Source organism: Trichosporon asahii (genome assembly GCF_000293215.1).
Source record: "Trichosporon asahii var. asahii CBS 2479 unplaced genomic scaffold scaffold00070, whole genome shotgun sequence".
NCBI classification, from domain to species: domain Eukaryota; kingdom Fungi; phylum Basidiomycota; class Tremellomycetes; order Trichosporonales; family Trichosporonaceae; genus Trichosporon; species Trichosporon asahii.
Genome location: NW_014040855.1, coordinates 1,985,320 through 2,010,832, shown reverse-complemented (window position 1 = coordinate 2,010,832; position 25,513 = coordinate 1,985,320). Strand labels below are relative to the sequence as shown.

At 59.4% G+C, this 25,513-nt stretch overlaps 7 protein-coding genes across 7 annotated transcripts; 3 read left to right on the top strand and 4 right to left on the bottom strand.

The window, feature by feature from the left end:
- Positions 1-1,978: 1,978 nt before the first annotated feature.
- A1Q1_04512 (uncharacterized protein) lies at positions 1,979-4,398 on the bottom strand (the record flags this gene model as incomplete). The annotated part of the gene is made up of 2 exons (XM_014322878.1): positions 1,979-2,971; positions 3,016-4,398. The coding sequence occupies 2 exons, from the start codon at positions 4,396-4,398 to the stop codon at positions 1,979-1,981; spliced, it is 2,376 nt and encodes a 791-aa protein (XP_014178353.1).
- A 3,566-nt stretch (positions 4,399-7,964) lies between these two features.
- On the top strand, positions 7,965-8,710 carry A1Q1_04511 (GTPase regulator Nrf1; the record flags this gene model as incomplete). Its single annotated transcript, XM_014322877.1, has 6 exons — positions 7,965-8,003; positions 8,126-8,175; positions 8,213-8,291; positions 8,420-8,456; positions 8,497-8,594; positions 8,642-8,710. 6 exons carry the CDS (start codon positions 7,965-7,967, stop codon positions 8,708-8,710), a joined length of 372 nt encoding a protein of 123 aa, XP_014178352.1.
- A 1,318-nt stretch (positions 8,711-10,028) lies between these two features.
- On the top strand, positions 10,029-10,870 carry A1Q1_04510 (actin monomer binding protein; the record flags this gene model as incomplete). Its single annotated transcript, XM_014322876.1, has 4 exons — positions 10,029-10,313; positions 10,360-10,414; positions 10,535-10,611; positions 10,742-10,870. The coding sequence occupies 4 exons, from the start codon at positions 10,029-10,031 to the stop codon at positions 10,868-10,870; spliced, it is 546 nt and encodes a 181-aa protein (XP_014178351.1).
- Positions 10,871-11,033: 163 nt separating this feature from the next.
- A1Q1_04509 (uncharacterized protein) lies at positions 11,034-12,516 on the bottom strand (the record flags this gene model as incomplete). Its single annotated transcript, XM_014322875.1, has 5 exons — positions 11,034-11,585; positions 11,693-11,832; positions 11,918-12,016; positions 12,067-12,189; positions 12,285-12,516. 5 exons carry the CDS (start codon positions 12,514-12,516, stop codon positions 11,034-11,036), a joined length of 1,146 nt encoding a protein of 381 aa, XP_014178350.1.
- Positions 12,517-12,868: 352 nt separating this feature from the next.
- On the bottom strand, positions 12,869-13,755 carry A1Q1_04508 (uncharacterized protein; the record flags this gene model as incomplete). Its single annotated transcript, XM_014322874.1, has 4 exons — positions 12,869-13,189; positions 13,247-13,256; positions 13,319-13,675; positions 13,745-13,755. 4 exons carry the CDS (start codon positions 13,753-13,755, stop codon positions 12,869-12,871), a joined length of 699 nt encoding a protein of 232 aa, XP_014178349.1.
- A 339-nt stretch (positions 13,756-14,094) lies between these two features.
- On the top strand, positions 14,095-21,147 carry A1Q1_04507 (DNA polymerase epsilon, catalytic subunit a; the record flags this gene model as incomplete). The annotated part of the gene is made up of 6 exons (XM_014322873.1): positions 14,095-14,385; positions 14,566-14,691; positions 14,729-15,131; positions 15,176-15,875; positions 15,988-19,321; positions 19,366-21,147. The coding sequence occupies 6 exons, from the start codon at positions 14,095-14,097 to the stop codon at positions 21,145-21,147; spliced, it is 6,636 nt and encodes a 2,211-aa protein (XP_014178348.1).
- Positions 21,148-21,586: 439 nt separating this feature from the next.
- On the bottom strand, positions 21,587-25,336 carry A1Q1_04506 (uncharacterized protein; the record flags this gene model as incomplete). Its single annotated transcript, XM_014322872.1, has 8 exons — positions 21,587-22,267; positions 22,324-22,434; positions 22,489-22,606; positions 22,655-23,673; positions 23,755-24,162; positions 24,211-24,777; positions 24,939-25,037; positions 25,076-25,336. The coding sequence occupies 8 exons, from the start codon at positions 25,334-25,336 to the stop codon at positions 21,587-21,589; spliced, it is 3,264 nt and encodes a 1,087-aa protein (XP_014178347.1).
- Between the last annotated feature and the right edge of the window lie 177 nt (positions 25,337-25,513).

The following is a 25,513-nucleotide window of genomic DNA, read 5'->3' as shown; positions in this document are numbered from 1 at the left end:
GGTGGTGGGAGGGGTGGTCGAGGAGAAATTGAGAAGGGGAGGACGGGCGAAGCAGGCCGGTCAGGCGAAACGGAAGTCGATCCGGCGGACCGCTCGGTGGTGTGTATCGGAGAGTAAGAAGAAATGCGTGCAGATTCACAGTCCTACTTTCACCGGCCCCGTTTGGAAAGTGTGGTGAAGTGAGGGCCGTGTGAGACGTGTGAGACGTGCGAGTGTGGTGGGATGAGGAAAGACGAGAAGCGGTGCCCGGGTGTTATTTTACGAGACGCAGCCAACGAAATGGTTTGCACGGTTGGTTACGCGGTTACGCCGCAGCCCAGTGAACCAGCTGGACTGAATGAACCGGCGTGTCGTGTCGTGATTTCGGAGGCAAACAGTGGCCCGGTGAGTGCACGCTGTGCAGGTCGTTGGGGTCGTTGCAGGTGCAGGTGCAGTGGGCCGTTGTTGAAGAAGAAGAAGAGGGGGTATAAGGCCCAGCGGCGAGTGGTTGTTTGTGATGAAGATGTAGTGTGCTGTTTAGACCTAAAGGTCTGTCTGAATGTTTTCCACGTCGTTGGTCCAAATGAATTCTGAGTGGCGGCGAGACTCTCAAGGACTACGAGACGACAGACGACGCGAAAACTAGTACTAGTGGGTGATGGGTGATTTCGGCAGACCCGTACCTGGCAAAGACCTGTGTTGACAGGGCGCCGTTTAGGTTCGCACGAATGTCGGTCAGGCCTGCTTTCGTGCGTCGTTTTGGAGTCGAGTGACAATGCAATGTAATGAGACCTGGCTGAGCTCAACGTCCAGCGTCGTCGTGCGTAGTGCGTCCTGTACCGTGCTGTTGAGACTGAGGGGGGTGGGATGAAGAGTGACATCCAGCTGGACACCGACCTGCTATCAGGACTAACAATCTCAGGAGCGTCGTCGCAAGAAGCGATGCAGTAGTATTATAGCCAGCGATGGACGTGATCGATGTCGCCAGGGAATGTCAAGGGTGTGTGTCCAGGGTCCACCACTTGGTCAAGACGCGTGTGGTCAGCATATCCCACCAAGAGACGGTACTCAGGCACCAACCTCTTGGCCCTGTTTAGGGATGGCTCATTCTTTCTCGTCGCACTGCAGTCTACTACGCTCGTCTACGCTCCAGCAAACTGTTACATGTAACGGCAACCTCCACCCCAACTTTACTTGCGATCCGAAAACTTCCATCGACACAAAAGCTGTACTCTCATCCTCCCCTCTGAACGCATAGAGCATTTGAGAGGGGAGCTGAAAAGAAGGGGAGGAGCTTGTGGAAAAGCAAGTTGGTTGGGGCAAGCATGCAAATCTGCGAAATACAGCAGAGACAGCCTGCGTCTGCAACCTCTGCCAGCGTCATAGCAAGCGGCCCACGCCGAATCACAGTGCGAATCACTCTCACTCATCACTCGGGCACAGCCTTGCTCGCTTGCTCCCTGCCTTCCTCCTTTTCCCTGGGCGTTGCCCCTCCCACAATGTCCACTGGCCCCCCAACGAGCCAACGAGCGGACAACGTTACTCCTCCTCTCGCCTCTCCGCAGTGCATCGCTGATACTGTATGTCCGCTCAGTGGGTGTGTTTCATGCAATGACTTCTCTGACTGCGTGTGCAAGATGATAGTCGTGGTGCAAGGAACAATGGGCAGTTAGGTCTCCCTTGCAAGAGTGCAGAAGATGAACTAGCGACACCCGGACACTGGCTTCCCATGTTTCTACCGAGACCCAAACGTCCTCCCGTGCTAGTGCAGTGTAACGTGCATGTCATATCAGAACAACGTGGTAGAGAATAAGTGACAGACCAACAGGGGCCACTAGAGGGAGAGAGAGTCCTATAGCACAGAAAGGGGGGGGGGAATAATGTGAGGGCAGCGTGCATGCGCACCGATGCAGTAAAGTGTAAAGTTGTTATAATGGCAAAACAGCCCGCTGAGGGCGATATGGCGATGAGAGGGAAAGGGGTAGTGTCCGTGTGTCCGTTACTTGTCGTTGGCATTGGCCGTTTCGTTGACGCTATTGTTGACCTTGACTTCGACGCTGGCTGCGCGCGATTTGCGCTCCCGGTCCCGGATGGCCGACTGGCGCATACGCGCAATCTCCGCTAGCTGCTCCGGCGTGTGCGCCAGAGAAGCAAACATGGGCTCGGCCAGAGACTTGGGCTCGTCCACGAGCTGCTTTGGCGTCACCTCTGGCTCTCCGTCGAGCATCGCGCGGCCGTTCAGCAGCGGGCTCATGCTCTTCGGCGAGTGGTCCCCGTTGTGCTCAGACTCGGAGGGCGTGATTAAGATGTGCCGCTCAGCTGGCGGGGACGAGGACGCCGTCGAGCAGTCGACAGAGTCGGTCGAGTGCTTCTTCGCTGGCGTCATTGTGATTGCGGACGGGAAGGTCGACGACACATCCCTGAAGGCGCGAATGCCGAGACCCTCGACGCCGCTGCTCGACTTGTCGTCTGATGAGGTCGCGGCTGCCGACGGCGCGCTCGACTCGCCGCTCTCGGACGGTGACGGCTTCTTCTTCTTGAGCACTGACGAGGCAATGCTGATGCGCCGCAGCTCCGCCGTCGTCATGGATCCCGACTCGGTATGCGTCCTCGACCCCGGGTTGAGGGACAGGTCGGATGGGTACGGCGATGATGTGCCCGAGGGCGTTGACGGCTGGTGACCAGGCGTTAACGGCCCGGCGAGCATCTCGCTGCTAGCGCTGTCGCCTCGTCGGTACATTGTTGGCGGCATGCCAAAGCCGAGCGGCGTCAGTGGTGACGGAACCATGTGGTACGGCAGAATCACGCCTGGCGTTCCTGGGATACCATTCGCAAAAGCCATCAAAGGCTGGAGCTGCGGCGGGGCCGGAGTGGTCGGACCGGTCGGGGAGGTACCGTCGCTTTGCTGTGCCGCCTCGACCTCGCGTAGCCGTTGGCAAACGGCCTGATACATGTGAGACAACGTTTCAAAGCGGTTCCAGATCATCTGCACCTGCGGCATGTCAGCATTGTTTGTCGTGCGACAGTCACACATACCTCTCCCTCCATGCGACGAGCTTCCTGCTCGGCACGATCCCGCATCTTACGCGCGCGCTCGTAGTCTGAGCGCATCCGGTCCTCTGTCGCTCGTGATCGCCTGAGCTCCTCGCGCGCGCGAACCTCATCGTCGCGAGCTTTGCACTCCTCTGCCGTTGCGCGGCCAATCTCGGCTCGCAGTGAGTCGATGGTGTGCTCGTGGCTGTCGAGGAGAACCTCAACCTCGGGCGGAAGCTCGACACCGCTGGCCCTGATTCGTCGTCGAGCAACGTCGGGGGACATGATCGGAATCATAGGGGTTCGAGGGGTCCGCGGTGCGTCTGTCCGTGGTGCGTCCTCAGAAGAAGTAGTGACTATGCGCGACATCGGAGTGGCCTGAGCGGTGGTCGATGGCTTCTGCTGCGATTGCGGCGGCTGCGGTTGCGGCTGCTGCTGAGCTGAAGCTTGACGGCTCTTCGGCTTGCGCTTCTTCTTTTTGTTGTTCGAGTCGTGGTGATGCGGAGGAAGGTATGATGGATCCGGAATGATCGAGTAGGAGCGTGAGCGTGATGAACTGTGGCTGTCCCGACGTTCGGGCGTTCCGGGAGAGAAAGATTCGGGCTGGTGCTCGGAAGTGTGAGTCTTTCGCGGGGACAGGGGAGGGGAGTGAGACTTCATTGTTTCCGGGCTTGCAGGTGGTTCGACAATGGGAGGACTGGGGACTTCAAGTTCACTGCCAACTTGCGGTGGTGGAGATGAAGTGTTATCAGCAATCTCGTTGTTTGCATTTGAAGTCGAGGACGAGGGCTGGGGTCCCATGGAGGTCGGGCAGGAAGCGGGGGTAACGGTCATGGATGCGTCGCGGGTATCTGCGGTAGAAGGCGTTGAGGGCCCTGGAAGCGTTTCGGTAACACGAGCCGGTGACTGATCGGACGGTGAGGGCTTGCTGGATGGGCCTGGTTCGTGAGGAGGGCGAGGAGCGGCGTGCCCGTTGGCGTTCTGGAGATGCTCTTTGCGTTTCTTTTCCTTGCGTTTCTCTCTCCCTCGCTCACGTGCGTTCATGGTCTTTGCCGTCGCGACAGCTGTTGAAGTGCCCGCGACCGTGCTTGGGCCCGCACGGTTCCTGTCGCCTGAACCGACGTTACCGTCCTCCTTCTTCTCCATCGAAAGAAGCTCCTCTGTAAAGGCGCGAGACATTCGTTCCCGTTGCCGTTCTCTCCATTCACGAATAGGCTCTCGAACAACAAAGTAGATGGCTCCGACGACTAGCACAACGGTGCAAATGACTAGCTGTCCTTTCCAGCTTGCGATGAGCGTAAACGTCTGCGTGCTCAATAAGCGATTTGATGTCGGTGCAGCCGGGTGTGCGACCTTGAGGCCGCGTCCAGCCCGCCGGGTTGACATGTCGGAGGCCGTTCAATCGCAAGTGATCAGGCGTGATCGGGTGGTGAACGGAAGCGGAGATGGGGGAGGAAGACGAGAGGAAGAGCGTCGTGCCGTCTTTAAGATAGATCACGCGGACGACTGGATCGCCAGGGGTGCCGTTCGGAATGAACCTGCTCGTCGATCGCGACTCGCACAAGGAACGCTTGCGAGAGGTAGTGCGAAGAGAGGCGGCGGTGTTGAAAGCGGTGGTGTGTTAGAGCTGCGATGACATGCGGATTGACCTGCGCGCGAAGTAGTGTGTCAGCGGGGTGCTCCGGGCTCAAAGGACGATGGGTGAATGGTCAGAGGGTCGTCGCCTGAGTCTCTGGCTTTGGCTTGCATGGCATTTGGCTGCTGCTTTCGGTCACCAGAACTTCGGGTCCAAGTAACGAGGAGACGAGGGTACCGCCTTGCGCCCAACTCCCAACTTTGACGCAGAGGCTAACCACCCGCTCGAATTGCAGGGTGGTCCAGGATGCAGGTTGGTCGGGAGGCTCGTGCGCCGCGACGCTCGTCTCGCAATGACAGCCAGCCAGCCAACACGACCCCGTCCGGTATTGCCCCGAGTGGGAGATGGGGGGAATGCGCGGGGCGGGTGGGGGCTGAACCGCAAGTACTGGCCGATGCGCTCAGGTCTCGGGTGGCGTTGCTGCACGAACAATCGAGCGGTCAAGAGCTGCTTCAGGTGATGGCAACCGAAAGGTGTTCCTTGGAACGTCCCACGGGCTCGCTCCTGGCATGTGTTCGACATTGACCCTCCACTCTGTGCTTATTGTTGGGACAGGTCGAGGGAGTGGAGGTGGAAGGTGGGAAACTGTGGACACTCACTTTGATGTCTTTGGTGACCAGCTAACCCGCCGATGCACTCGGTACAGGGTGGGACAGGACAAAGACCACAGGCGTGCGCCTCGTTTGTGAAAGGAGCGTCAAGGGCTCTGGGCGGCAGACAACGCCTGGCGGAGTTGGGGGCAGGTTCGATCGGTGATCAGTAGTGAAGGTGGTGTCTCGGATGGTGGGGTGGGTTGGTAGCTGAATGAACAGGAGCAGCGTGTTGGAGGTTGGGTGAAGAGGAACAATGAGAGTCGGTCGTATGGATACAGTTGGTGCGCAAGTCACGAGGCGTCTGCGGTGCGCGGTGCGAGTGCGGCGAGCGGTCTTGGCTGTCTGTCGTGGTGCGTGGTGGTGAAGAAAGAATGAATGGATAGATGGGAGATTGCAACGCGCGGGAGAAAACAAGACCCGACTTTACCTGAGGGAGGATGAGTGTGGTAGCCGTGACTGCGTCCTTACCCACACACAACACGACTCCCCCTACGACTTCTGCGCCAAGTAGTTTCGTGATGGTGCGCCTGCCCCTCAGCACCGGGCTAGTTTCCCCTTTCTGACAGCTGGACCGAACCCGTGAGGCCTGCATGTGTCCCGCTGGAATTACCGTCGGCACGTCTCCGAGGCGAGATCACGCAGATCGGCTGGACATTCCTGCCGTGCTACAGAGCTGTATACATACGCCCAGACCAGGCGCGACCAGTCACACAGTCATTAAAGCCGCAGCCGCCCATTCCAACGCCCTGGAGGATACCCCTCGGGAGGTGAAGAGCCGCGAGGTCGAGAGCCGTCGAAAGGCAAGTCGCGGCCAGCTTGGAGGATGTGGTGGTGTGTTGGTTGCGGGACCGGCGGTAGACTGGCAGGCAGCCCTGGGACCGTTCCCTCTTACCGTACAGACCCCTGAACGGGAACGAGTTGGCCGACGCTTCCCTCGCCCTTGCCCCAGTTGGTCCGCTGCTTCCAGCGGACTGCAGCAGGTCACCGCGGCCCACATGCTTCCTATGCGGTGCATCGCCAGGCCGATTGCTTGGCAGACTAGTGATATGCTGGTGGAGCGACCGAGCAGGCACAAACGACAGCACAAGTGACATGGGGATGGATGCACGGAACTTTCTGTTCCTCCCTGGCGGTGTAGTGCTGGGTGGGATGGGACTCGACTCTCTCTCTGGGCGTACGAGCAGCCCACACACATACACGACTCAAGTGATCAAGTCCCAAACATTAACGAGCCATGCTGAAACTTTGAATCCTCAGCCTTCCGAATCATCGTTCCTGACGCATCAGTCTGCCTCCCCCTTCTGCCTTGTGCTCTGCCCGCGTGCACTCGCATGCTCAATGCATCCGCTCGCATGACCATCCCACTCGCCCTTCATGCCGGCAGAGCCTGCACACACCGTCCAGCAACCAGAGTCGTCGAAGCGGTGTCCGGGACAACCAGTTGCACCATCGTACCAGACAGGTGTATAGGAGTCGTCGTTGCGTGCTGCGCTGCTGCGATGCGCCCCCGCCCCGATCGCCCCGAGGTCTGCCCTCTGCGCGCGCTGCCGCCTGTCGGCTCGACGATTGGCAGGGGCGCTCAACGGCCTTGTGCCAATGGCTTGCATGGCTTGGGGGCGGTGCCACAACTCACTGCACGTTCCTCGCGTTCCTTCACTCTCCACCACTAACGCACTCTGAATTGGGTCAGAGTCGCACATCTCTCTGCCAGAACAGAGCATTGCAGAAGGTCCGTCCGGATCCGACACCTCGGACCGCTCGGAGCACACGGCGCTCGGCCCCTCGCTGGACTGCCTGAAGCAGATGATCGTTTGCCTCCAGGTAAATGACGGCACTGCGGATCCCGAGCGTAATAAATTACCCGCCGAGGGCGCGTCGACCCCGTCGACCCCGGGGGGGGCATCTCCTATCTCTTCCCCCTGCCCGTTCCACGGAACCACTCTTGCTTTTTGCTTCAACTGAACCTTGGATGTGTATTGATTCTCGGCACATACGAAAAAGACGGCTACCGTGGCCATGCCACTTCCCTTATAGCCTCCAAAGGCATCTACATACATTTCAACAGCTGGATCCGGTCAAGAACGCACTAACGACGAGCAGCGACCTTTCGCGGAGAGCATTCCAGGACGCGTTCAAGGGACACAACGGAAACCGGGAGACGGTCCTCGGCTCGAAATCCGTGCGAATTAAGGTTTCCATGCTCAACGGTAATGACGTTGGGAGCTGGCGAGCCCTGAGGACGCCGAACAAGGCACATTTTATGTCACGTGACTGTCGGCTAGGTGCACAAAGAAATGGCTGGCCTACAAGGAATGCCTTTTGCACGCCTACCCACTTAGGGCCCCGGAAGAATGACGAAGAGGGCTTTTCTCCTAGACCGGACCAGGCAGGGTTAGGATTCAGCCAGAGCCGGCGCAGCGCGCAGAGTGGAGTCTCATTGACGGTTCGTTCAGTGACGCACGTGCATGGTCGATAACTGATCGGCGCCATCCTCGCTTCGACCAAAGCAGTAGTGGAGACCGACGTCGTTTGCTTTTTCTCCAACTCCATCCATACCAAGCTCACTGGAGACCTCACCTCGACCGCCTACGCTCGCTCCGTCGCTGTCTCCGCTTCCTCGTCGTTGTCACCCGCGCAGCGTGAAACCGGCACACCCGCACTTCGCCACTGCCATCTAGCCCTTCCTCGCCCCACACCACACATCCCAACCTCTCCGCCGCAAAATGTCCACCCAGCCTCTCCTTCAGCGTACTGCCAAGAAGGTTGGTAACCATGCATCCGCTCCGTCTGACAGGCGCTGACTGATCTCTCACCTGCACGCTAATCTCCATTACGCTTTGTTCATTGCCGTGTCGATCAATGTTTCGATGTTTTCTGTCAACAGCGTATCGCTCTCCCCGTCCGTGTTGAGCCCAAGGTGTTCTTCGCCAATGAGTGAGTTGTGTTACCTACTGCTTTAACTGACTTACAGGCGTACCTTCCTCTCGTGGCTCCACTTCGCCGTCGTCCTCGGCGGTCTCGCCGTTGGTCTCCTCAACTTTGGTGACAAGGTGAGTTTGGTCGCGTGCTTCCAATCCTTCCGCAGCCCATCCGGTGATCGGCGAGGCTTCTCGAAACATCGCCGCTGCGAGCGAATAAGGACGCCCGCAAGCACTGACGAGCGCCTACTAACGAACAGGCTGGACGTATCTCCGCCGCTCTCTACACCATGATCGGTATGTTACTTTAAGCAGGGCTAAAATTAACCTCTCTAAGCTATCGGTGTCATGCTGTACGCCCTGACAGTGTACCAAGCGCGAGCGAAGGCGATCCGCGAACGGTCCGGAGCTCCCTACGACGACCGTCTCGGTCCTGTGAGTGGACGGCGTAGCTCGCGCGAACTCGCCCAGCTAACATCCAGACAATCCTCTGCATCGCCCTTCTCGCTGCCATCGTCACGAACTTCATCCTCCGCGCCGTCTTCGATTAAGCCAAGCATTACCTTCCACATTAGCCATTCCGCTCACGTACGCTCTGCAAAAAGCGCGCCCAAAGGTGTATCGCGGCATGAACGCATAAGCAACGTTAACACTTAGTAGTTTCAGTAGGGGTCTGTAATCTGTTCATCGCACATGGAGCAGGTAGTATTTTACTGACGACAACCACTGACTACCGCGGCAGCTACTGATTTCCAACCGCGCCTCGCACTAAAAGACGTTCAAGATCTGGAGCCTACTCCTTCGCAAACTCACGCCGAACGCTGGTCGAGACTTGGCAGATAGAGTGCTTCCCGGACTTGTAGAGCACTTGCACTCACAGCATACGTGCATACAGCACTGGAAGCGACATCCACATATCAGCTATTGGGATTGGAGCGCTCTCTGATCTCTGAAAGGAGGGTGACTGTACAGTCCCATTGGCGTGCCTCAGATCCGTCCACATCAGCCGAGGTCTGAGTCTCACAACCTCGTGGCGGAAGCGGAAGTCGACCGTGCAAACGGCAAGAGATGTGTTTGGCTGTGCGAGAACGAGTGCGTCTGTCCCGTGCACTGCGTCGCATCAGGGTAGAGGCGCCCAAGTTGCAGGCTGAGTTGCGCCTGGTCAAGCTGGCTCGGACTCGGGACAACCTGCAAAAATCGACTCCTACAAGCTTGTGTAGTAGCACTATCCGAGATGCAGCGTTCTTGAAGGATTATGAGACGCAATGCGCACCGCAGTGTTGGCAAGAAGCCCATCGATCACAGCTGCTCAGCATACCGCGATCGCAGTGGAAACTCAGGAGAGGGGCGGAGAGCACGCCAAATCCGTGCGCCGCTGACACAGTCTGACCTCCACCATGCGGTTGTTGCATGCCACACAAACGGACCTTTACGACGCTATGACGTGGTTTTTGGTCCCGTCGATCGGTCCCCCCTACTACCACAGTCTCTGCCCCCCATCACTCAGCCAGACTGAGCGAGCATCTTTGTCTCAACCTCTACCGCTTCATCTGAACAGTCAAACTTCACAATGTCCTGGCAGGGTGAGTATTGCGCTGTGCTGCTTCCAGCTCGCGAGAGGAGGAGGAGGAAGGGGAGGGGACGGACACGGCGCCGCCCGCCACCGTTCCCAAGCTTGGGTTGTTGACACTGCGTCACTGTCCGCGCTAGACGACCCGACGAGCGAGAAGCGCAACGGACACACGGCGAAGGCGAGTGAATGAGTGCTGACGCTGGATCTTCTCTGGACTGCTCGTCTCTGCGTACGTTTCTGTTTCGACTCCATTCCCACCGACTGTGAACTACGGCTCGGATCCGCTTGTGCGACCCATGGACTCTCCGACATCCCGGCCCCCGCTCCGCTCCGACGTCCATCGATGCGACACAACCGTCACTCCATGTCTCTCCCATGGCTTCTGGACCTGTCTGCTGCTGCTGGCTCCGACTGTCACACCTCCATGTCGCCCACCACGTGCCGCCGCCCCTGACACCTCCACCTCCCTCTTGCGGGCAACAGCTTACGTCGACGACCAGCTCCTCGCGACCGGCAAGATCTCCAAGGCCGCCATCCTCGGCAAGCAGGGCGGTGTCTGGGCCGCCTCGTCGGGATACTCTGTGAGCTGACACAAGGGTACCAAAGCTGACAGAACAGCTTTCCCAGCCCGAGCAGGACTTTATCACCCAGACGGCGTTCACTGACCCCGACACTGTCCGTGGTGAGTAACGAGGGAAACGAAGCGAGCGCAGCGAGCGGAGTGTGGCCTCGAGCAAGGGTGTAGACCCCGTTCGCGGCTCCCTCACTCCTAGCTAGAAGATGCAGCTCGAGCTGACCCCAGCCAACGGCATCACCCTGAACGGCTTCAAGTTCATGGCTCTCCAGGCCAACGACACCGAGGTCATTGGCAGGAAAGGCGTAAGTGCAACTGGCCGGTCAGCTGGCCCTTGACTGGTTGGCGTCTAGGTCCACTGGGATCCAACCCCAGCTGAAGTCTCGGGCCAGCCATCGCTGACTCTCGTGCTGATCCTCGCGCTGACACTCGCAGGAGCGCGGCGTCTTCATCATTCCCACGACGCAGGCGATCCTCGTCGGCGAGTACGACGGCACGGCGGCCGGCGAGGCCAACGTCGTCGTGTCCAAGCTGGCCGACTACCTCAAGTCGGTCGGATATTAGGTAACGCGTTGCGTTGTAACGGGATGAAAAATAAGTATTACATCTATGCCGCGGGGCTAGTCACGCTCCGATGGGAGCTTGATTCTGGAATGAGAATGATGGTAGATGGTAGATGAGACATGGGAGAGACAAAGAATGAAGGAAGGGGGATATGGGAGTGGGGTTAGAGGTCAATAGACTTCCGAGCCTTCTTGACCTTCTTCCCGTCCTTGCCTTCCTTCTTACTCTCCTTCTTGGCCTCAGTCTTGGCCTCTTTGTTCTTAGCAGCCTCCTTTCTCCTCTTCTTTGCCTCGAGGTGCCGTTTCCGCCTCTCTTTGCTACTCCCATCGACGGGTTTGCCCTCCGCCACGCGCGCGAGGGCGCGGCGTTGGCGCCGGTTGAGCTTGGCCCCCTCTTTCTTCTCGACTTCGGGTACGGCGGGGGCGGGGGCGGGGGCGGGCGCCTCGTCGTCGCTCTCCTCGCCGGACTCTTCTGCCTCTGCTTCGTCCTCATCGTCGGAGTCCTCGGCCTCAGACTCGGCCTCAGGCTCGGGAGCAGGAGCAGAGGAGGTAGTAGTGGTGGTCTTGGCGGGTTTCGATTTGCTGGCCTTAGCCTTCGGCGCCTTTGATGCCGCGAGCGAAGTCTGGATGTCCTCGACGATCTCGCGCGGATCCGTCGAGGGCAGGTTGCCTGCTGCGATGCGCTGGGTCCAGCGCTTGATGGCCCGCTTGTGCGCCTGGGATTGTCAGTCTATGCCTCCCGTTACAGCCTGCAGCGTACATCTTCGCGCTGCACCTCTTCGCCGCTGCGCCGCTTCGCGCTTCGCGCTCCGCTCATACTCACATTCGAGTCCAGGTGCACCCTCGCCATGACCTCATGCTTGAGCACGCGTTCGGGACAAACGACACACATCTGGGGATACTCCGTCGTCAGGGGCGAGAAGAGCGGAGACTCCTCCACTTGCTCAATCGTCAGCGTGAAGGCTGGGCTGTCAGCCATGCTCCAAGATTCGCTCAGCTCCTATCCCCACCCAAGTCCAGGTTGGGTCCGATAGAAGAGGATACTCACGCCGCATCTCGACCTCCTCTTCGCTGTCCGACTCGGGCTCCTCCCCGCTCTCGGCACCGCTGTCGTCCTCCGACTCGTCGGCGCGTTTCCGCTTCGTACCTGTCGATATTAGCTAGGTCATTATCTATCAGCAAAAAGAAAAGGCTCACCGATAACGTCAGAATCGGAGGCTTCGTCGTCCGATTCGTCCTCGTCGCTGGAGAGGTCTGGGGTTAGCTCGTCCCGAACACTTCTAGCTGCGCGCTGCGTGTCCCTGCCACTTCCTCCTGTTGCTGAGGCCTGTGTGCACGCTTACAGCGCATGTCTCGCAGCACGCTCGTGGCACTCGTCTCAGTGCACGCTCACAGCGCTGCGTTCGCGCACTCACCATCCTCATCACTCAACACAATGCTGTCCTCGCTCTCCATGTCCGAGACGCTCGACGCATCCGAGTCCTCGGCCTTGGCGGCAATCCGCTCCGCCTTCTCCTTGCGCGCGAGCCGCTTCGAGGTGAGCTTGTACAGCGGCATGGTTGTTGGTGTAGGTCTGAGGTGGAGGTGTGATCGACCAAAATTCTGGTTCTGGGACAGGGGGTGCAGCTTGGTGGAGGTGGTGGTCATGGAGATTTAAGGGTGGGCGCGGATAAGCTAGGACAATGGAAAACATGCTCCAGCCAGCCTGAGTATGGGTGACGAGATGGGTTGAGGACAAGATAAGATGGGAGGCTACGGTGAGAGAAGACAGAGTGACAGAAGCGTAAGAGGCAGGAAGCAGAGCGCATGCTGCAGCAGCTCAGATGCAACAGTCAGCGGATTTTCAGATATGCGTACGCGAAACGTCTACAGTCTATATAACTACAGGCCGATCGTCTGGACCTTCCACAGGTCGTCACTGCTTGTCAGCTTACACGTCCCTCGATAACGCAGCTCTGCTCGCTACGCCCTCGCTCCGCTCGGGCTCGCTACTTGGCACTCACCCAACCCAGCAGATAACCTCGACGGCGACGCCCTTGCCAGCCTTCTTGATCTCCTCGGTGCTCGCGACCATCTTGCCGATACCGCACGCGCTCTCCTTGCCCTCGGCCATGATGGCGACGACGTCGTCCTTCTTGAGCCCGTCGGGGAGCTTGCCGCCCTTGCTCAGGAATCCGGGGGCCATCATGTTCGCGCCGGCGAGCAAGAACTTGATCGCGCCGCGGTCAATCTGCACCTGCGGCAGGAGGTCGGGATACTTGTGCAGCAGGCGGAGGTGCGGGATGAACGGGCCGTCGTAGTGGTTGAAGAAAAGGGGGCGCTGAGCAATCGTGTAGATGCTTATCCGGTCGTGGCTGGGAGTTAGCTATCAACTGACCATCTTGTAGCTATGTGAACACAGCGCTGTCGAAGGTTCGCTCCCCGCTGGCACGGCAGACACGCGACTTACCACTTGGTCAGACCGAGAGCCTCCTTCTTGGGCCAGATCTCGTCAATGACGAGCACCTCGCCCTCGTCGGCCTCCTCAGCCTCGGGCTCCTTGTCGGCCTTCTTGCCCTTCTTGCCTCCGCCCTTGCCCTTGCCTCCCTTCTTGCCGCCCTTGCCGCCCTTCTCCTCCTCCGGCTCCGCGGCGGGAGCAGCCTCAGCGGCAGGTGCCGGCGCAGCCTCCTCCTTCTTCTCAGCGCCGCCCTCGCGGTACGCCGGCTTGGTCAGGAGCGGCATCTGCTCCAGCAGCTGGCCGCGGATGTTGCGCTGCACGCTCGACTTGAGCGACGTCGAGCTCGACACGTCCTCCTTCGGGTTGAACCTGGGGTCAGCTCGCAGCACGTGTGGAGGCAGCTGGCGCTATCTTGAGAGGTATCAGGGGTCGACGTACTTCTTGAACATGGTGGTGGAGTGGACACAATCTGACGACACGATCGGCTTGTGCGAAATCTCTCGAGATGCTGGCGAAGCGGCGAGAATGACGTACAGAGATTAGCAGATTGATTAGGATGGGCGATTAGCGGAAGCATAACCCGCCCTAATACATCGTTGAAGTCACTTGAATTGCAGACAAACACGAGAATTCTGGTCCCGCTGCGGAGCCCCAAATGACCATTTGCAGACGCGCCCGCGACGCGTCTGGTTTGTCGTTGGCTGAGCGCGCACAGAAGGCTGTTCATCTACATTGATTTCTCCTCCACACCACCACCACGTCAACAAACCCGACACGACACGCACACGATGTCGGGCCGCGGACGAGGAAGAGGCCGCGGCGGCTTCTCCAAGGGCAACACGCGCTTCACGGGGAAGAAGGGCGGCAACTTTCGTTCCAACAACAACAACAATGGCGGACCGTCTGGGTCGGGGCAGGGCAAGGCCCCCGAGCGCGCTGATGACGGCACGGCGCAAATGGAGCGCTTCGAGGAGGTCAAGATCTACGATGCCATTGATGAGGCTCTTGGTTTCCCGAGATTCGAGAGTGGACGCGTCGGCGGAGAGAGCCGCGAAGGCTGGCTCGTCAACATGCACTCGGTACGTACTCACCCAATCAGCAAGACGTCCCCGATGATGTTTCCGCACTGGGCACTGAATAATGATTACAACGCCTATCCAACTTTAGGAGGGTGGAGCGAGCCTAGAAAACTCGTGACTGAGGGGAACGTTTTTGCGTTTAGCTGTAAGGAGAAGATGACAGCTGACCAAACATGACAGACATTGCTGGAGTCCGATACACATGCTGGTGGCTTGGCCGCCGTCGACTACTACTTCATCCAGGACGACGGCTCCATGTTCAAGGCGACAATTCCACATGAGCCCTACTTCTACCTGACGTGTAGAGTGAGCTTATCTACAGAGACGCATAGCTGACCAACAGGCAGGAACGGAAACGATGGTGGAGGAGTGGCTCGTGAAGCGCTTCGAGGGGCTGGTCGTGCGGACAGCGCGCGAGAAGAAGTGGGATCTTGCCGTGCCGAATCACCTGCTTTCAGCGCCGCCAGTGCTTCTGAAGCTCTTCTTCCACAACACAGCCGACCTGCAGGCAGTCCGAAGAGAACTGCTGCCGCTCGCGATCGCGAACGCATCCAAGTTCACCGCCGTCGACGCTTACGCTGACGTGGTTGGCGCCGAGGCCAACCAGCGCGAAGACGAGGACGCGGAGCAGGCGTGGGGAGAAGACGAGGACGCACGGAAACGGAAAGAACGCGAGCCGTCAGAGTGCATCGTCGAGATTCGCGAGCACGACATCGCGTACCACCTTCGTGTCGCCATTGACCTGAGTGAGTCCAGCTTCCCGCACACGAGGTCCTAGCTGACCATACAGACATCCGTGTCGGTCTCTGGTACAGTGTCACGAGCGACATGGGTCAAGTCAAGTTTGAGCGCGTCACCGACCGTGTTGCGCGTGCCGAGCCGGTTGTTATGGCCTACGATATCGAGACGACGAAGCAGCCGCTCAAGTTCCCGGATCCGCAGACAGACCAGATCATGATGATCTCATACATGATCGACGGACAGGGATATCTCATCACGAACCGCGAAATCGTGTCCGAGGACATTGACGACTTCGAATACACACCAAAGCCAGAGTACGAAGGCGACTTTACAGTGTTCAACGAGCCGGATGAGCCGGCGCTGATCCGGCGATGGTTCGAGCACATCCGCGAGTCCAAGCCGACTGTCATGGCGACGTACAACGGTGACTCATTCGATTTCCCGTTTGTCGACGCGCGTGCCAAAATCCACGGTATCAGCATGTACTCTGAGATTGGGTTCAAGATCGACAACGAGGGCGAGTACAAGTGCCGCGCGTGCATGCACATGGACTGCTTCCGATGGGTGAAGCGTGACTCGTACCTCCCCCAGGGATCGCAAGGTCTCAAGGCCGTCACGACCGCCAAGCTTGGCTACAACCCCGTCGAACTCGACCCGGAACTCATGACGCCGTACGCCATCGAGCAGCCGCAGATCCTCGCGACGTACTCCGTCTCCGACGCCGTTGCCACCTACTACCTCTACATGAAGTATGTCAACCCTTTCATCTTCTCGCTCTGCAACATTATTCCCCTCAACCCTGATGAGGTCCTGCGAAAAGGATCGGGAACGCTATGCGAGACACTGCTCATGGTGAGTTAGGGTGTCGTTGTTATCTAACTCTCAGGTCGAGGCGTACGACGCGCACATTATCATGCCGAATCGCCACGAGGATCCACACGGTCAAACGTACGAGGGACACCTGCTCGCGTCAGAGACATATGTTGGAGGACACGTCGAAGCGCTCGAGGCAGGCGTGTTCCGCGCCGACATTCCAACAAATTTCAGGGTCGTGCCAGAGGCGATCCAGCAGCTGCTGGACGACCTTGACAACGCGCTCAAGTTTTCGCTCGTTGAGGAAGGGAATGTCAAGCTCGAGGACGTTGAGAACTATGACGAGGTCAAGGGCGAGATCACCAAAATGCTCGAGACGATACGCGACGAGCCGAACCGCTTTGACAAGCCGCTCATCTACCACTTGGATGTTGCCGCGATGTACCCCAACATCATGTTGAGTAATCGACTGCAACCAGATTCCGTGAAAGACGAGGCCGAGTGCGCTGTGTGTGACTACAACCGACCAGACAAGAAGTGCGACCGACGATTGGAGTGGGCATGGCGTGGAGAGTACTTCCCAGCAAAGCGTGATGAGGTCAACATGGTCCGCTACGCTCTGGACCAGGAGATGTTCCCGCCAAAGTACCCGAACGGACCGCGACGACGATTCGTGGATCTTGCGCAGGCTGAGCAGTCGGCGCTGATCCACAAGCGTCTCGGCGACTACTCGCGCAAGGTGTACAAGAAGACGCACGAGACCAAGGTCGTCACAAAAACGGCGATTATCTGCCAGCGCGAGAACTCGTTCTACATCGACACAGTGCGTGCGTTCCGTGACCGCCGTTACGAGTACAAGGGCCTCCACAAGACCTGGAAGAAAAACCTGGACAAGGCGTTCGAGAACGGTGGCGCACTGCAGGAGGTCGACGAGGCCAAGAAGATGATCGTCCTCTACGACTCGCTCCAACTCGCGCACAAGTGTATTCTCAACTCTTTCTACGGATACGTCATGCGCAAGGGCGCGCGATGGTACTCGATGGAGATGGCCGGCATCACCTGTCTCACGGGTGCCACCATCATTCAGATGGCGCGCCAGCTTGTCGAGCAGATCGGACGTCCCCTCGAACTGGACACGGACGGTATCTGGTGCATGCTTCCCGGCGTATTCCCCGAGGACTTCAACTTCAAGTTGAAGGGCGGCAAGAAGTTTGGCATCTCGTACCCGTGTACCATGCTGAATCACCTCGTGCACGAGCGTTTCACGAATCACCAGTACCACGACCTCGTCGATAAGGAAAAGGGCGTCTATGAGGTGCGCAAGGAGAACTCGATCTTCTTCGAACTCGACGGACCGTACAAAGCGATGATTTTGCCGAGTTCCAAAGAGGAGGACAAGCTGCTGAAGAAGCGCTACGCCGTGTTCAACTTTGACGGCTCACTTGCGGAACTGAAGGGTTTCGAGGTGAAGCGTCGCGGAGAGCTGCAGATGATCAAGATTTTCCAGTCCCAGATCTTCGACAAGTTCTTGCTCGGATCCACAATCGAGGAGTGCTACGCCGCCGTCGCGACTGTCGCCGACCAGTGGCTGGATATTCTCCAGAGCAAGGGATCCAGTCTTAGTGACACTGAGCTTGTGGACCTCATTGCCGAGAACAGGTCCATGAGCAAGACCCTTGCCGAATACGCTGGCCAGAAGTCGACCTCGATCAGTACCGCGCGCCGTCTCGCCGAGTTCTTGGGAGAGCAGATGGTCAAGGACAAGGGTCTCTCGTGTCGCTTCATCATCAGCGCGAAGCCCAACGGCGCGCCCGTCACTGAGCGTGCGGTCCCCGTCGCCATCTTCGACGCCGACCCGACAGTGAAGCAGCATTTCCTGCGCAAGTGGCTGAAGGACAACGCGCTGACCGACTTCGACATGCGCTCCATACTCGACTGGGGCTACTACACCGAACGTCTAGGCAGCGTCATTCAGAAGCTAATTACTATTCCCGCCGCACTGCAAAAAGTCGCGAACCCTGTTCCTCGTATTCGGCACCCGGACTGGCTCTTCAAGCGTGTTGCCGCCAAGGAGGACAAGTTCCAGCAGCACAAGCTCACCGACATGTTCGCCAAGATGCGCACCAACACGGACATTGAGGACTTTGGCAAGAAGTCGACCGGTCCCAAGCCCAAGATCGCGGTCGTCAAGCGACGCAAGGCCAAGTCGCCCGAGATCGAGGAGATCGCTCCTAGCCCCGAAGATGACTATTCGGGCTACATCCGCGTCATGCGTAAGAAGTGGCGCAAGCAGCGCATCGAGCGCTCGCGGGCTCGCAAGAACGGTGGACCTCGCATGGACGGCACCGTGTCGTCTATGATCCGCACGCAGAGCGTCAACCTCGCTTCGAGACAGTGGGACATTGTCCAGATCGCGTGCACGACACGGCCGGGAGAGTTCCGCCTCTGGCTCGCCATCGACGGCACGTTCCAGAGCGTGCGTCTCCGCGTTCCGCGCGAGTTCTATCTCAACTTCAAGAACCAGCCGGCATCTGACACCTTCTCTGACATGTATGAGGCAGCCCAAGTCGCTCGTGTCCTTCCCCGTGGTCAGGCGACGCGCAATCTTTTCAAGATCGCCGTTGAGGAGAGTCTGTTCGTCGAGGGTGAGAGCCACTTTTCATCCCTGATCAACAACCCGGAAGTCGATGGCGCCTACGAGCTACAGGTGCCGCTGCTCGTCCGCGCTCTTCTCGGTCTCGGAACAGCATGCGCGCTGAAGTCGTCCAACCTCGGCGGTCTGAACCGCGGTCTCGACAAGGGCTTCGACCTGTCGGAGCTGGAGCGTCCTGGCGCCAGCGTCATCCGCCACAAGTACCTGAACGAAGGCAAGGGGCTGCGGTACTACTTCCTGTTCCACGCGACCGTGAACTCTCGGCACTTAATTGCGCTCTTCCCGCCTTCTGGCAACGCCAAAATCTATATCGTAGACGCCGCGCGCAACCGCCAGCAGCTGCCGAACCCGGACAAGTGGTACGCGGACCGCATCGACAAGGTCGCCGCGGGTGGCGCGTTCAAGTACCCCGAGGAGCTGAACAGCACTGTCAACTACTACCCGACCGAGGCGGGCGCGATGCGCCAGCTCGCGAAGGACCTGCAGAGCGTCCGCTCCGGCCTGAACGTCATCGCGCTGTGTTCGCCATTCGAGCATGCGTACTACCAGGCTCGCGCCGCGGTGTTCTCGGAGTTCCCCGTCATCACTATCAAGCCGTTGAGGGAGGAGGAGCCAAGCCTCATGTGGCTCGTGAACACGGCGCGCAGGATGATCGCACAGTACATGAAGCTCTCGGCTTGGATTGCTGGCCAGCTCGAGATTGCCGCGCACTACGATGTGCCCGTTGGCGTAAGTTGCAACTACTTCGTCTGAGAACAACTACTAATTTCCAGAACCTCGGACCCGACCCGCCAATGCTCCTTTCCGACCTCGAGTTTGCCCGTCGCCTGCAGGCTGCCGACATGGTGCTCTGGTGGTCGCCGTCTCCGCGCCCCGACCTCGGAGGTTCTGAAGAGGACGCGAATGGTGGTGAGGAACCGACTCCGCCGCAGATCAGCACCAAGGGAGTGTACTCCACTGTCGTGCTCGAGATGGAGATCGCCGACATGGCAATCAACGCTGTGCTGCAGTCTGCCCTCGTCAACGAGATGGAGGGCTCGGGCTCGGGTTCCATGGCCTTCGGCTCCGCGTCGCACACCCTCGACGAGTATGCGCAGGGCACAGCGAACGCCAGCGTCATGCTCGGAGACGCCACGCTCAGCATCCAAACCTTCACGGTTCTCAAGTCGATGGTGCGCAGTTGGTTCGTCGACAAAGCCCGCGCCCACGTCCGCGGTGTGTACGACGCGCCTTCCAATCTGGTTGTCGACCAATTCTGGCGCTGGATCTCCTCAGCGTCGAGCTGCATGTTCGAGCCGGCCCTGTATCGCTTCCTGATGGGACTCATGCGCAAGACGCTCCTGCAGCTGCTGGCCGAGTTCAAGCGTCTCGGTACCAAGGTCGTGTATGCGGACCTGAACCGCGTGTTCCTCCTGACCTCGAAGCCGGACGCGAGCTCCGCCTTTGCGTTCGCCAAGTATCTTGTGACGGCAGCCAACTCGCACGACCTGTTCCGGCACGTTGTCATCGACGTGACACAGTTCTGGAACTACCTCGCGTGGATGGACGTCGCGAACTATGGCGGCGTCAAGATCGCGCCCTCTGTCGCGGGATCGCAGGAGACTCAGGAAGGCATGTTCGACATCAGCATGGACTGGAACATCCAGGCATTCCTGCCCCCGATGCTGCAGCCCAAGTTTGAGCGCCGCGTCGCCGACTTCATCTACGAGCTGTACACAGCCAAGAAGAGCGCGACGGACGGGCGAGGCCCCCTCCGCCCCATGTTCGACCTGAACGTGGACACGAGCGGAGCTGTCGATCCGGCGAAGGAGAAGGCGGAGAAGGCAGCTGCGAAGGCCATCTCGACCACGCTGACGCGCCACCTGCTCGAGGACGTGACCAAGATCAAGAAGCGACACGCGCAGGCGCAAGCGAATGGAGACGAGGACGAGACCATGGCGTTCCCGCACCTCCCTGGAGCGCGGAATGTGAAGGAGACGAATGCGGCCCTGGCTTTCATCAAGGCAGTGTGTGAGGTGTACTCTCTCGCGTCAGACCTGAGCGTCAGCGTACAAGTCCTTCGTCGCAACCTTCTCGACCTCGTCGGCGTGCGCGAGTTCAGCTCCGACGCGCAGTTCCGCAACCCGGGCGAATCCCTCGTCGTGCCCATGGTGTCGTGTGTGCGCTGCAACGCCATCCGCGACGTAGACCTGGGCCGCGATCCCGACTGTCTCCCCTCGGTAACGGAGAGGGGCCACATTGAGCCCGCCCCATGCAAGTTCTGGACGTGCCACAAGTGCGGCGCAGGCTATGAGCGGGACGCGATCGAGTTCCCGCTCATCGAGCATGTGAACCGCCTCATCACGCGCTGGCAGACCCAGGACGTCGTGTGCCTCAAGTGCGGCCAGATCAAGGAGGACAATCTCGCGCAGACGTGTCGGTGCGGAGGCAGCTTCAAGCCCAGCCTGCACCGGGGCGACATCACGGCCAAACTCAACATGCTCAGGAGCGTTAGCGAGTATCATAATCTCGAGCTGACGAAGGAGTACGTCGGCGCCGTGCTCGCAAGGTGGTAGACATAGTAGCAATTAGACAAGGGTTTATGTTTGTACAAGTGGAAAATCAATGTAAAGTAGTCCAAGAAATGAGCCAATTGGATCGCCACTTGGCATTTGAGTGTGGGCGTCAGACTGTGTGGCACTGTCCGAATCTGAGACGGAGGCCTGCAAATTCACGATTTCCCACGCCTGCTGCATTCTACGCTATATCTATTCCTGCTGCTGCTGCAGCGAGTTGTGGGATAAGGACTAAAGTAAAACAGTATTACAATCAACGACGTGATGCGGGGTATGTTGCCTAGATCTGATGCCGTGGAGCTTGGAGGGGAGTCTTTGGCGCCGTGGCTGGTGTCTTGGGCTGCGGCTTCGGCTTGCGCGGCGGGACGGGAGGGACCGGCGGAACCCGAGGGGGTGCCGACAAGGCAGCGAGTGAAGCGAGGGAGGCGCGGGCGGATCGCTACTCCGCCCAGTCGGGTTGAACGGGGACGAGTGCGGCCATGCCCGTACGCGCGGGGAGGACCTTGATGCCCTGTGCCGCGTTTGCGCCGTACGTCTCGCACAGAACCCTTTCCGGGCCAGGCTGGGCCAGTTCACGGTCGAGCAATTGCACACTGATGGGCGGCAGGGCCAGCGTGCCGTAGCGCACGGGCACGAGGACGAGTTCCTGCTCCTCCACCTCGCCCGGCGTCGCGACGTACACGCCCCGCTTCTTGCCCACCACCACCCAGTCGTCGGCACTCGGCTGCACGTCATAGGATACCCGGTAGGCTGGCGGGGAGCTCTTGCCCAGCCACGCTACCGAGGTGTTCAGGGAGAGCTTGAAGGCCATCGCGCGGCCTTCGTAGATTGTCGTTGGTGAGGAGGGGGTGAGTGTCACGGAGGTCAGGAGACGGCCGAGCGGGACATCGACGGGGATGCGGAGCGTGCGCCATTGCGGAGCAGCGGGGCCCTGGGACGAGACAGCGGACAGGAACGCGGCCACGGCGCTCGAGGGAACGGCGTTGCCTAACGCTGCCTCGAACTTGGGGCCGAAAACGGCACCCAAGTCCCCGTCCAGCAGGTAGGGCTGGAGCCAGTCGCCGCGTTCCGTCACGTAGACCCGGACGAGGCGCGCGAGTGCTTGCACGCCCTTCTGTCCCTGCAGCTGCGTCAGAGCCTGCTCAGCGGAGTGTAAGAGTTCTGATGGGTTAGCACTGTCCGGGAGCGACACCCACCCTCGTCGACCGTCTGGTACTTGATAGCCAGACGGAGCATCTCTCCTGTCGGGTCGCCCTTGACCTGAATTTTGAAGAGGCACGACAGCGGCTGACTCGGCGAGATGAGCTGGGATCAGCTAAGCGAGACATATAACAAGCTTACGATGGGCTCTTCCCACTTCTCGCGACACGGCTGGATCTGGTATATTCCCTCCGAGCCGGACTGGAGGTCGACAGAGCCGACACGGATGTACTCCCGCCCGTCGGACGCGATCGAGTAGCTAGAAACGAGTCTGGGAGTTAGAAAGCTCGGGCTATTGGTAACTCACTCGTCTGGCCGGAAGAAGTCCTGCACGTTGACCGTGATTGGGAGACCCATGAACACAGCCTGGTCGTCGATGTACCTGCACAGCCTGCCCGCCTTGCTCTCGTACTCGATGGTGATGCGAGCGCGCGCGAGCTCATTCCGCGGAACACCCTGGTACGGGAACGTGACCGTGACCGTCTTGTCGGCGTCGATATCGCCAAACGCAATGAAGCCTTCTGTCGAGTTGAAGTGCTCGCCCGAATCCTCGCCCGTCGTGCGCTCCGTGTCATACAGCACTTCGTCCTGGAGGGACGCCACGGAGACGCGCACGTTGCGCAGCGCGTGCTCGCCGCTCTTAACGTCGAGCACGACGCGGGGCTCCTCATCGAGCGCAATCTCGGCCGGCATGTGGAGCGCAGCGCGGATGCCTGATGGGCTGCGCTGGATAGGGACGACAGACTGGTCGGCAGGGAACGGCGCCATGAAGGCAATGTTGCGGAGCACGACGCAGCCGTCCCGTAGAATCGCGGCGCCGCTGATCGACGTCGCGCACGTCAGCATCAGCAGCTGCCGTCCTGGCTCTAATCGGACGGGACCGCTGCCGTACGATAGCACGCCGTACGCGTCCGACTCGAGCTCGAGCCATACATTGTCCACGTCGACGGCTATCGGCAGCGTGTTGTTGACCTCGACTGTGAGCTCTGTCGTTGTCGGGTCCGACTCGGACACGCGCGCCACGTTGTCTAACAGCCGCAACTTGAAGACAATCGTGTCCTTGACTTGCCGCGCCTCGCTCGCGTCCCGCAGGCCGTTGATCACGTTCTCCAGCTGTCCCACGTCCGTTCCCGCCGAGAGAGACCCGGAGCACACATCCAGATACGCGACGGCCATATGCGCCCAGTCGTCGTCCTGTGGTCGCTGCATCTCGGCATGCGCCTTGAGCGCGCCGACAAGCGCAAACTTGGACACTGGGTCCCAGACGTGCAGGTCGGCGCAGTCGTACGCCAGATTCCGGCACAAGATGTACGCTGAGTCATAGTCCTCCATGTGCCTGTCGTCAGCTGACAACCCTATGCGTGAAGCTCACAGAGCAAGAGCAGCGAGGTCAGTTTTCAGCCGTACGGCTGAGTTGACCTTGCCGCATGCTTCGTACGCCTGGAGAGCCTGGTTAGTGAGGTCGATGTAGAGCTGAGTGAACGTGTCCTTAGACTTGAGCGCGTCAACGAAGACGGGGTTCGACAGCGGGCGGTCCGCAAACTTGGGCGCGTCGCCGTCGACCGTCTTCTTAAACAGCATGTCCGAGTTCTTGAGCGCGGTCGCCGACTTGAACGGATAGCGATCCGGGAGGAAGCCTACTTCGACACCGATACGCTCAGCCTGCACGCGCGCAATGTCCAGCAACTCGGCTCGCGCCGACTCGTACGCGATCAGGCCAGAGTAGTCGTTGTTCGGCCGGTCGACGCGCGACCACTCGTCACACCGCGCGACCAGGTCCATACACGCGCTGTACGTCCAGCTCTCGATGAAGAACTGCGGGAGCTCAGACTGATGTCAGCTTGGCGGCGCTGGGCAGCTCACCTGGTTCTCCCGCAACCTCCGAGCAAGGCTCGCGACGAACCACTGCCCACGCTTCGCAATCTCCGTCACACGCCCCAGCTTGCCGAGCACTTTGCACTGGCACGCGAAGAGGTATATCCGGAAGTCGAAGACGGAGATGGCAGATTGCGTCAGCATGTCGCGGTACCGCTTTGCGCCGATGTCGAGGATGGGGAGCGAGTCGTCGTTCTCATCCGTCCCGCCGAGCTTGTCAAACCAGCTCAAGTTCTGGTCCTTCAACGCCTGGAGGAAGGACGCCTCGAGCTCCTCGTAGATGATCAGCGCGTCCTCCCACAGGTTGACGCCCTCGAACGAGTGTGCTAGGGACTCCTGCGTGTCAGCTTTGAACCTGCGATAGGAGCTCACCTTTAGGAGGAACCAGGTGCTGAAATTCCAGCCGACGGTGACCTTCTGCGACTCGCCACGCTTGACCTCGTCTTCCCGCTCGATGATCGCGGCGTCGAACGCCGACACAATGCTCTCCTTCAGCTTGTTGATGACATCGGGCCACGCGGCGGGGTCTGTCGTTCCGGGAATCGGTAAATTCAGCTGAGCACAGCTGTCTGTCAGCTCAAGACCGTGAAAAAGTAAGCTCACATGTCACGTTTGTTATTGTTGAAATCTGTCCGGAGCTTTGCGATGATACCGCGATCGCGGCCAAAAACGTTCTTGCTGCTCGCTGCTGTGTGTCCGCTTGACGACGGGTTCACGAGCACAATCATGGGCACATGGCTCGCGCGCCGACTTGACAGGAGCGAGAGCCAGTCCTTGATGAAGGTCTTCGTGTTGTTCTTGTACACGTCTGGGTCCTGCACTCGTCAGCTTGATCAAGAACTAGCCAGCTCACGTCACAGCACACGAAGCAGACGTGCACGAGCGGCGACTCGAGCACGCTGCCTGCCACCGTCTCCTTTCCCGGCGGAACGTCTTTCAGGTCGACAAGCCGCACGTCGACCTCCTGCATCGTGCGGAGTGTTGGCCGGGTGCTGCTCTTCCAGTGCAGGTTGCGCAGGGGGAACTGCGCGCTGACGCCCTCGAGCGCAGCCTGCAGGTCCCCGCTGCCAGAGGGATAGAGGGTGTACGCGACCCGGACCTCGCTTGGGGGCATGGTTGTAGGTGTGTGTCGCCAGTCGAGCCAGCCGGGCGAGAGCTCGTCGATAGTTGCAACAGGACATGAATCTCGCTACGGTCCGGGCTCTAACACGTCGCGTAGACGTAGAACGTCAGGTCCCCGGATTCAGGCACGCCCGTCCCATGTATCTCACGTGGGACACCGGAGAAAGGA